Raw genomic sequence first — 11,457 nt, forward strand, 5'->3', positions numbered from 1 at the left:
TAATGTCATTATTAAGTGTTTCTGTCTTTTCTGAGTATTTACTCCTTTTGTTTAAAGCCTTTTTGGAGTGGAGATATTTGAAAGTGGAGGGTGATTCTGGGGGTTTTGGACTCTATATTCTGGCTCAGACTGGGTTTGTGAAGAATGGTTCTGACCTGAAGTGTCTGCATGCTTCTGTTGGGGAAAACATCGAAGTGTATGAATATCAAAAGGAGACTTTTTTTTTGTTTTTGTTTTATGGCTGTTCTGTTAGAGGCTCAAACTGAGATCCCCATAAATCTGTAAATCACAGGAATCTGACCTTCCTGCACTTGCTCTCGTCATGTTTAGCAGGAATTTGAAAGGTGCAATTATGCTACCAGTGGGAAGAAAACGATCATATTCACGTCATGCTCATCCTCCCTGTTCTGTTTCTAACGAGCATCTAAATATCCCCCCCTGTTGTCAGTCTCTCACAGGGATCTCAGTCTGGGCGCTCCGCCTGCTCTGTGCTGTGCACCTCTAGTGGAAGAAGTTTTGGTCTACTGTTTGCATGACCTGGTTAAATATGTTTACATGAATGATGATCAATTAGTATAAAGACACATGATTATTATTACTCTGTTGTATTGAAAATGATGTAATACTGTAATTTTGAGCTATATAATGTGAAGTGAGTAACACCAGAAGTAATGTTGTTGACAATGTACAACACAGCACAGTGGACTTACTGTATCATTTGCATTGACTATGAAGGTCTAGTCTCTACCTGAGTGACATTTCTCCTGTACTATGTCATTTACAACTCAAATTTCTTTTTTTTCAATCATTTTTTTTGTGGTTATGTTGCTTATGTAGAATCTATCAAATACTTTTTTCTCTCTCTAATACCCAGTCACAAGTAGAGAAAAAAAACCACATATCCTACTCTTATACAAGTGCCACAGAACAAAAAAAATTAACAAAAGAAAAAGTGCTGGAAACATCATCTGTGTGCAGTGGGAGTAGCCTTCAGTGTGCATGGTCTACATTAATCCTCTGAGAAAATGAGCTACAGTACTAAAGCCATACACTGAAGTGGGAATGTTTGACTGTAGATTCACATGTCATCAACTTTTAATATATGACTCAGATGAAGGATGACACAAAATTCTCCCTGCGACAACTGGCTGAAAGCACTTAAACCCTGATATTAATCATACCTTACGGTTATTAATTTAAGGTATGTCATGACATAATGCTGTATTTTAGTTAGCTGTAGTGAGCCAACTCATCCATACAATATTTTATTGAATTTGAATACATTTATTTGCCTACATTGAAACCAGTTCCCTCGATCTGTCATTGATACATACAGGTACATAGTACAGTAAAAGAAGGCAATCACTCTGGATTTACATGACTGTAATTGTGGAAAATATGCAAACTGTGTGTGAAGGGCTTCATGTTAACTGTAAGATAGCCAATGTTGATGACTTTGATAAACTGGCTATTATTTGTCTGGTAATGACCTTATGTTGAACCTTACCTGGGATTTGTTTCCACTTGGCTGTGTTTTTTTTTCTTAAAAAAAAAGCTTATTTTACCCATTACAAACACATCTAAATGCATAAAGAAACACGTGTATATTATATATATAAATATAAGTATATATTGTATATCCTTTTTTGTAAAGCTGTTTTGAGCTACAAATGTATGGATGCAATGCATCATGGGTTATTGAACAAGCTGTAAGAAAATACAAAGATTTGTACCCACAGAGATATGATTGCAGGAAATGAAATAAAACTTCCTTGTCTATGCATTGTGTGTTCTGTCATTACGCTGCACTTCATTTTGAATATGGGGTACAAAGAAAGTATCGTAGTTTGTGAAGTACAGTTGAATTGCAAAAATACAAAAATATAAACAGATTACAAATGGGCAGCAAAGTTTTTGTACTACTTTACTTTTTCCTTACTGTATATTGTCACTCAATATTGTCATACTGAGGGAGCAATATGCAAAATACCAGCAAAGCACAGCCTCAAAAAAAATTGCAGGTAATCACTGTAATGAATATCATTACAGTCTTCAGGTGTATAGTCTGCCCTTGAAGATTATTCAATGTTCAGAACTTGTAAAGATAAATATTATCTTTATTCATTCTGGTATACATTAATTTACATGATCTATTATTTTCCAATAGAAGTACCTGTTTACAAGAACTTTTTTTAAATTTAACACATATGTGGTTGTAATTTAGTGGTTTAGACTTTGCTCTGTTTTTCTCTTTCCTATGTTTTTCACTTTGTACATTCATTACTATGTGAACACACTTATATGTAATGAGAAAACATTCAAATGTATCAGTCTCATGTTCATTTATTTAATGTAAATATTACCAAAAGGCACACAAAGGACACAAGAGTCATCTTAAATTTACAGTAATTCTCAGTGGTGACATCAATCACCTTGGCAGACATCATGTCAATGTCCTCTTGATACCTCGTTCAAATATACCTGACTGTTTGACTAGTGCATTGATGATAACTCACTTCTCAGCATCACAATATAAAACACACCTAATTTAGCTGTAATATAATTGTGGCAAGTGCAGGAAAACTTAAAGCGAGTATTCAAAAACTACCAATTGTGTCATTATACTGACAACACATCCATCATGTTGAATGTTACGGACAGAGTAGCAAGAAATATTACAGACATGTTAAAAAATAGTGACACAAACAGTGAGACATGTTATATGTAGAGTTTTAAATATTATCACATTAGTATAAAGTATCTTCTATATTATAATCCAGCAGTCTAATGCAGCCATATAGATTTAATGAAAATATCTTGATCGTCTTGATGATGAATACTGTATTATCTATTTATTTTACCGGTTTTAAACAATACACACTGAAGGTCTAATGGTGAAGATCTTTCACTCTCGAGCCAGTCACTTATTTCAAACGGTCCATTGTGCCAAATAATATAATCACGTATCTTAACTCTCAAGCTTCTTCTTCTCCTGCATCTAACACTGCGGTCCTTCTCAGTCTCTCTTTGACTCGGAGGAACTCTGGCTCATCTTGCTGTTGCCCTTTGTTTCTTTCCAGCTGAGGGGAAAAAAAAGAAAACATGCTTAAATTTGGAGCTCATATGTGTAGCTGCAGTGACCAGGCGCCATTTTCACAAGATTATTGAGGTCTGGTTTAATTCCCCAAACGCCTGAAAGATCCACACAATCCTTAATCCTTCTTAACACAAAGGCAAAACCTTTGTAAATAGAGCAGCCTAGTTAAATCTCTACATGTGACGTCTTTTAGTTCATATAGTTAGAACACTCAGAGGGCATTAATACAAGTGAGTTAGTCCAAGACTGGATTTCTGCAGTCTGAAACAGTGTCTGCACTGCTCTCCACTGGCCAACTGCAGAACAACTTCATGCTCCACATGGTACTATAAACCCTCCAGATCAATGCCAATCTTCTGTGTGGAAATACTGAACATTTTTATATGATAAAATAATTAATGAGATGTTGCTTTCTCATTTTATTCCTAATATCAACCATTATGATGTTTTCCCGGCAGATGTGACAACAATTTTTGTGAAAAATGTGAAAACATGTCCTACCTTTTCTAGCCTCTGATGTCTTTTCAACAGCTCTTGATGAAGCGGTGAACGGTTCTTCTCTTCCAGCTCTCTGCTTGCTTTCACCTTTTGTTCCCATTTCCTCTTTTCTAGAGCTAGCTGGAGTTCAGTCTTCCCCTCTTGACATACTCTCCTGACAGACACACAGAAATACTCTGTTATCTATTTGAACAAGGAAACTGAAGTGTCCATCAGTGTCCATGATTGTCATTGTGTCCAACCTCTTGTGGGTCATCCGCAGTTCTTTGTGGAGCTCCCGGTGGCTCTTGGAGGCAGTTAAAGGATTGAGAGGTTTTTGGGGTCTGATGAGATTACTGCTCTCCTCCTGACTGTCCTCACTCTGTGGTTGGGATGGAAGAGCCTGAAGCTCTGGGGATCGGTCTTCCAGTTCATTTTGGTGTGTCTGCATTACTGAGACTAAAGGAGAAAACTTACCAACAAACCCATACTGTATATCTACTAAATAATAAACATCAGGATGAAAGTAAGTCTACAATTCAGTATAATTGTGAATGTTACATTTCTAAACAGGAAAGAAATTTGCATAGAAAAATCATATGGCGGGAAAACAGACTATTATATACTATTGTCTCAGTGATGAGATCAAAAATTATGACAAAACCCTGGTGTGGAAAATAAGCCATACACTCCTTTGCAGCTTCTTAAGTCCAGACTGCTCGAGGACACACCACATGCAAACACAAGTTAAGTTACTCAGCGCAATTGTCTTTGTTGCACTTATTTACAATGCTCTCAGTGATACTAAGAAACACTGGAAATTACTTTTACCACAAACACTGACACCGCATCCCACAGTCTCAAACAGACTCGAAATGCCCTTGGAACCTTAGTGGTGCATGATTTTTCAGGTGTCCTTGATGCAAGTGACACCATGGAAATCTCGGGGACCATCAAATAAAGTAAGCTGACCGTTAAGGTGATTTTATTCTTAATTTTTTTCATTTATATTTTTCAAGCTTTATTTATTCAGGAAATGTCATTGAGATCAAGATCTGAGAACATTCACATCATACACACTCACAGACACTTCTTACTACTTAAAACAATCCCAAACATTATGAAGAATATTAGCTTGTAAAACTTTTAAGCCCCTCAGATGAACATGTGTCTCTAATTTAATGCTGTGTTGCAGTTCATTCCAGTATTAAGGTGCAAAGTATGAGGAACAACCTGCTCTGTGATCTGGTGTCATCGGTTATTAGCTCTAAACTCAACTAAGGATGTTAAATAACTTTGATAGCAAGGCCTTATAAATGAAGACACAGGTATGCTGATGCCTTCTACATGTAAGTGATGACCATCCGACCTTTTCATATAACTCACAGTGGTGAGTGCAATAACTGTCTGGTGTAATGAATTTAATGGCACTGTGGTAGGTAGCAACCAGTGGTTTAAGGGTGGTGGCAGCAGTATGAGCATACAGGATGTCTCCATAATCCAATGCGGACAGTAGATTGTATAATGTGTTTATTGCTTTGAAAAGAGAAACAAGCTCTGTTCCAGTACAAGAATACAATTTGAATTTCTAGTTTTTGATGTTCAACATGAGTTTTGTAGGACAATCTGCTGTCTAACCAAAGTCATTAGTATTTATAGTGCTGTACTGTGTCATTAGTTCTCCATTTGGATTACAGATAGATGTGGGAATATACATCCTCTTGACAGCAAGACGCTGTATGTAAGACAACTTATAAAACACTTCATTGGTCAAAAATGAAAACCTTTTTCTATGAAGACTAGATGTCCAACAGTCTATAAACCTGCAGCATTTTCAACTGTAAACAACAATTACAACTTCACATCACAGTTGTAAAACATGAACCTGAACTGAGTTTAGAGACTTGAATGTTGAATGTTACTGGGCAAATGGTTTATTGACGGCCCCATAAAAGTTCGTTGACTTAACAAATTCTGGTCTACCTTTATAGACTTTATTGACACAGTATCACAAACAATAAAAATGCCTCTACTGCAAACAACTACAGTACACATGTGCTTTTATGGCACCATCTATATCCCTGCTACCTCCTTTCATTTTTTTCCCTCAGTCACACAAACAGATCACAAGATTAACCCGCGGCTTTATGATAATGATGATAATAATCAACTTTATAGATGGAACAGTGGCTTAGTGGCTGATACCCTGCTGCTTCACAGTAAGAGAGTCGTTGGATGTGTCATAAATGAATAACATGAGTCTGACAAATGGCAAGATGACACAGAAATCAACAGTATTATTAACTAACAGTATAATCAACTCACCTGACCTGTTCAGGTGTGTCTCACTTCTACCTGGAAAATGCTGAAGATCTCTCTGTTAACAGAAAAAAAGACAAATCACATGTGAAATAGAATAGAATTGATCTCATACTGTAGTTACTACTAACTTATCCATAAAATGTGTTGCTTTTTTTTCAAAATACTGGCTTGTATAATAAAAAAAATATACTGTCAAACACGATAGCTATCAAAAAATAGATAGAAATCTCCCAGTGCAGGCAACAATGTAATTTCATGCAAATGTCAGTGAGCGCTGTGAACCACACAAAGCAGCATTATGATGCTGACACACAAAACAAAGTGTCGGCTCTAGTTCCACATCTCCAGTGAAGCGAGTGCCCTTAGTGGTGAGGTGGAAGGCTGCCATCTCATTTATGGCAGGATCAAACAAAACGCAGTTTGATTCCCACTGAGGAACTCATTTGCTGGAGCAGAATTAATAGTCAAGACAAGAATTGTTGCCCTGTGGAATTCAGTCTGGACTAAACTGCCTCAGTTGTTTTCTTTCTGTTTTTATTGTTTGATAGAATTGTTAGATGAATATGTAGCAAAATGCAACATAGCAGACAACATTTTTTGTAGCTCTGGCATTGTTAACATTTCAGTTTCAGCTGCACCATGTCTGGCCTTCGTAAAAAAAAAAAGAAAAAGTAACAGCATTAAATCTGTTCATAAACCAGCCTCCAGTATGACAGTGAATGGTCAAAATGAGTAAAAATCAATCTAGATGAGGCATTTTAATGACAAACTCTGCTGTTGCCTCTGCTGTTTGGATGATGAGAGGAGACCCCTGCTGCTTTGCTAAATCTCACACAGTGGATAATGTGTGGAGAAGAATTAATAGGACATGACGGGATAAACACTCTCCAAGGCCCACTCTTCAGTGTTGGCAAGGCTTTTCTCATTGGATAAAGGCCTGTGTTTGGTTTGAGCATTCACTGTCTTTCAGAAATGAAACAGCAGAAAAGGCCTGCCAGGAAAACCAACAAAATACAAGAAAACTGAGGTAAGCCTCCATGTGCTAAAATATACACCAATAATACACTGTTTATTATGACAGACAATCCCCAAAATGTGTCTTTTTCAGTGTTAATTCTCTCAAGAGCACAATTTATCAAGAAAGTGCTGCATATTTGCCACATGGATGCCTCCGCTGGATATTCTCGCAATTAGACTTTAGGAATTTCATGTGAGCGTTTTGCGTCACAGTGAAGAAGAAATTAACAATCTTACCTTCTTTCCATGAGTGACTCCCATGTCCTCAGTATAAATCCAGATTGTTATCTGCACAGACCCCTCCTGGGCTCACAGTGGACAGAGTTTCAACAATTATCCGAGGTTACTCTCTCTCCCTCTCTACTCCTCCAACCAAGAATGCCAGAGAGAGGAAACTCCCAGTAGGACAAACCCTTGAGAACAGGCCCAAAGTGCTCAAAGAATATTTACAGTACAAAGTATGGAACAAATAAGAAAAGGAATATTGAGAAGTGATGTGAGAAGTAGAAGAGAAAGACGACGACTTCCATGGAAAGTACTGAAAAAAAGTGAGAAATATGAGATAGCAACTGCTCTTGAAATGATAAATGATCCCTGAATCAGAAGAAATGTTGTTCATTTATCCCAGAGAGACAAAATGTCGGCATGTTCAACCAGTAATAGTTACAGTTCATGTATCCATATGAGTGTAAAATGTTACATTAGCACTATAACACTATAACCTTGACTGATTTTATTTTGCACATTCTATTATTATTAACAGTCATAGTCAAGTCAAGATAATTTATTTATTTATACAGTCCAAAATTACAAATGACATTTGCCTCAGATGCCTTTTTAATGTGTACAATGTACTGTACAACGCCCAGTATCCTTAGACCCTTAATCTGGGATGAAAAAAGAACCTAAAAAACACAAAACAAACAAAAAAACTGTTAATGGTAAAAAAAAAAAAAAAAAAAAAAAAAGAGTAACACAATGACAATTTTGTAGTTGAAACATTTTAAATAGTTAAAATAAACAGTTTTTTTTAAATAGTTAAAATAATTTGTAGCAAAGTAGTTATAGTTAAAATAGTTTGCTTAAATAGTAAAACAGTTGAAGTGACGGTTGAAACACAAATACCGAAAGAAGCTGAAATAGCAGTTAAAAAGGACGTGTTTCCCTGTAACTGTAAGCACTGAATGAAGATGAAGTATCAGTTTAGGTGTCAGCGCCACCACCAACTTGAGGTATCAGTTGAAACGAAATTGCTGAAAGGAGCTGAAGAGTTAAAGTTCAAGCACCGACAGGAGTTGAAATGTCAGTGGAAGTGAAGGTAAACTGAGCAGGAAGTGTCACTTGAAGTAGAAACTAGAGAAGCATTAGTGCCAGTTCAAGTGTTTAAACTGAAAGACGATGTCACTCGACATGCAACGTGTGAGATCCGTTGAAGTGTAAGTGATGAAAACACTTTGATTTAAAGTTTTAGACAGTTTGAATCTCCCGTGAAGGTCTGGAAAGAGCATGAAAGGTATGAAAAAGTGGAACCGATGTGATAAAGTACAAAGGGTGGTGACTGGTGTGAAGTTTGAATGATGTTTCTGGGTGAAAACATGAATGAGTATGAAGAGGTTGAAGAGGAGCTGAAAGGGTCCAAAAAGATGAGCAGAATGTTCAAAGTTTCATTCGAATGAGCGAAAAAGTTGAATATTTTCAAAAGTATGAAAGATATAAAAGAAAAATCTGAATAGAGGCACAGATGTAATACATGAGCTGAATATTTTAAAGTTTGAATAAAATTTTTAGGAACAAGTATAAGCAAGTTGGAAAAGAAGAAACGTAAGAATAATGGTATGAACACGAGTTTAAGAGTGTGCATCGTTGGGGAGAGCATACTAATAAAATACAAAGTGAAGTGAATATTAAGAGCAATAAATTAAAGCGTTTAAACTGTTTGAAATGTAAAACCGGAGTGACATCATTTGCAGAGATAAGTCTTGAAAGCCTGAAAACCATTAAAAAGGAAACTTCAATCATATTTTCCAGTTCATCAGTGATGTCCTTTAAAGTTTCTGTCCATCAGCGCCTCGGGGGAAACAGCCGCCCACCTCCACCGTCGCGGGCCATCCTTCGTAAATGTTGGTTTTCTCATCATTAACAGCTTGCTGACAGGTGAAAAGTGAAGAAGACATCAGTTTGCAGTCAATTTTCATGCTTTTTAAAAAGAAAATAAATGATCTTAACTGACACAAATAGAACGAATGTAATCACAGAGCAGAGTCACTGACCTTCTCAAAGGAGCTGTTGTTTCTCATCCCTGCTTTTCCTACAAACACCCAGTTATCTCTGCGTTTTACAGACTTGATCAAAGTGCTTCCCATTCCAACGAATATCTCCCTCATTTCATCTGTCATTCTGCCACAAAGAAGTACAAAAGAGTCAGACTGTGTGATATGAAATCAATTTAGCTGCTGAATCTTTGTGATAATGATTTACTTTGTTGTCACGTCGTCATATGATGCCACCATAACAATCATTCCGGTTTCAATCTCCTTCAGGTACGCCAGGATGTCTTCTGGTTCTTATGTTAAAGTAGTTACCGTTATTTAAAGGTTGCAAAAGACTTTGAAAATGAAAACAAGTTTAAGGGATTAAAAAACAACCCTTACTTCCAATTTTCATGTTAAGATAGCCAAATTTTTCCACATCTCCTTTTTCACCTGAGATGAAACAAAAAACTGTATTATTGACAATACACACAACATGACAACATACCAACAGCCATCTCCTCAAGGTCTGTTTATTAGCAATTCTGGAGCTTTTTATTACATCACATGATCTTCATAGACAAAAGTGGGTTTTCTTAAGCACTTACAGGATTTTCCCCTCATTTTTAGTGCTTTACTGCTGATGAGGAACATGTAATACGATAGAAAGCTCCAGAAGCTAATAAATTGTGGTGTGCTTGTTTTGGCAACTGCTGTTTCCAAGTTCAGGAATTAACTCTGAAACTCAAAACTGTTAATAATTATAATTTTAAAAAATGTAATTTATAAAAGTGCATCAACAGTTAAAATTATTTCTTGTATATGTTTCATAATTTGGTTGATTAAAGGACAGATTCACAATTTTTTCAAGTCTGTCTTAAAACAACAGTCGGGTGCCCAAATGAACACTGAAATATTTTCTTGTCATAATCATTCCTCCTGCTCATACAGACCATTAGAAGATCCCTTCATAATACATTGTAAGTGAGGGGGGTCAAAATCCACAAGCCTCCTTCTGTCCAAAAACGTGTTTAAAAGTTTATCTGAAACTAATATGAAGCTTCAGCCATCCAAATTAGTCAAATCAAGTAGATATCTTTCAACGTAACAGTCTTCTTAGTGTCAAAGTTCCTCTTTTTGTTACTATACTTCCACCACAGCTAAACAGGGAAACACAAAGAGGGAATTTGATGCTAAAAAGACTGTAAATGTGGCAAAACTATATATGATTTGTTCTAAGACAGATCTGTAAAATTGTGAACCTATCCCTTAATCCTTCAATGCATACCAGTAATTTACAGGTCTGTTTCTCAGTGTGCTGCAGAGGTTTCAGAAAGTATTTTTACTCACCATTTATGACCACAATGTTCAGTCCTGGTCCCACATTATTCAACACATGAGCCATGATGCTGTTGAAATACCCTTAAAGTTTAGATTCACTGCAGATTGACTATTTTCTCAACATTTCATTTATTCAGGAAATACCACATAAACACATACTTTTTACCCTCAAAACAGATGTGTGGTCCAACAACATTGGCGGCTCCACTTCTGATATGTATAGCAAAATGGTCAGGTGGACAGATTCTGGAGAGGCCACATTTTGGCGCAGTCTCAGGTGTTGCTACAGATACAGAACAGAGTGATGGAAAAAAGCATTTCTGATCTTACAAGAACAAAGCAAAACATTCAGTAAATGTGAAAGTCATGTGTGATGTTAGAAAGATAAGTTCTACCATAACCGAACAACAGAGAGAATAATTATTTCTGTTAAAAAATTTAGTATGTTTGACTTACTTATTTTGAATATTGTTTTGATTTGATCTGCATTACTCATCCCTAAAATGACAGAATGGACACAAAATTATTGAGATGAGGAAAACACAAAGTAGCTCAGTATTTAAAATCTAATAAGAAACAAATGATCTCACCAAGAATATTTCTTGCTTTCTTGTGTATTTCAGATGAATTGTTTGAGATTTCCCATGTTATTAGGAAAACAACAATTACAGCAACAATGTGCAAGACAGCTGTCAACCACAAAGTGCAGATAAATGTAAATGTATGGTCAGAGAACTGACATTATCTGTTTTTTTTTAAATAAAGAAAAATCTCACCTCGGTATCTCATGTCTGCGACAAATCTCAGAGCTGTCTTTCCCTAAAAGCAAAACCTTTGAAATGCACTTGAAGTACTTCCTATAAACAGGAAATATTGCAGCAGAGCTTTGGTGTCGTCTTAAATGTTAAGACATGCCCTGATCTAATCGTTCCTACAACAGTGACTTGTGTGAAC

At 36.3% G+C, this 11,457-nt stretch overlaps 2 protein-coding genes across 4 annotated transcripts; both read right to left on the minus strand.

The window, feature by feature from the left end:
- Positions 1 to 2,327: 2,327 nt before the first annotated feature.
- Positions 2,328 to 7,291, minus strand: LOC137181437 (protein FAM107B). 2 transcript variants are annotated; one of them, XM_067587140.1, is made up of 5 exons: positions 7,151 to 7,291; positions 5,900 to 5,951; positions 3,838 to 4,033; positions 3,599 to 3,749; positions 2,328 to 3,080 (listed from the first exon to the last, which is right to left on the minus strand). In XM_067587140.1, exons 1-5 carry the CDS (start codon positions 7,172 to 7,174, stop codon positions 2,976 to 2,978), a joined length of 528 nt encoding a protein of 175 aa, XP_067443241.1. In that variant the 5' UTR covers positions 7,175 to 7,291; the 3' UTR covers positions 2,328 to 2,975. The 2 variants fall into 2 exon arrangements, with proteins under 2 accessions (XP_067443241.1, XP_067443243.1); XM_067587142.1 differs by having other exon boundaries at positions 5,905 to 5,951; positions 7,151 to 7,252.
- A 1,641-nt stretch (positions 7,292 to 8,932) lies between these two features.
- On the minus strand, positions 8,933 to 11,457 carry si:dkeyp-67f1.2 (uncharacterized protein LOC556106 homolog). Of its 2 annotated transcripts, XM_067587138.1 has the most exons (9): positions 11,280 to 11,457; positions 11,094 to 11,192; positions 10,960 to 11,001; positions 10,663 to 10,786; positions 10,513 to 10,571; positions 9,565 to 9,615; positions 9,392 to 9,476; positions 9,184 to 9,310; positions 8,933 to 9,060 (listed from the first exon to the last, which is right to left on the minus strand). In XM_067587138.1, the coding sequence occupies exons 1-9, from the start codon at positions 11,290 to 11,292 to the stop codon at positions 8,959 to 8,961; spliced, it is 702 nt and encodes a 233-aa protein (XP_067443239.1). In that variant the 5' UTR covers positions 11,293 to 11,457; the 3' UTR covers positions 8,933 to 8,958. The 2 variants fall into 2 exon arrangements, with proteins under 2 accessions (XP_067443239.1, XP_067443240.1); XM_067587139.1 differs by lacking the exon at positions 11,094 to 11,192.

The sequence above is a fragment of the Thunnus thynnus genome, chromosome 4 (assembly GCF_963924715.1).
Source record: "Thunnus thynnus chromosome 4, fThuThy2.1, whole genome shotgun sequence".
NCBI lineage: Eukaryota > Metazoa > Chordata > Actinopteri > Scombriformes > Scombridae > Thunnus > Thunnus thynnus.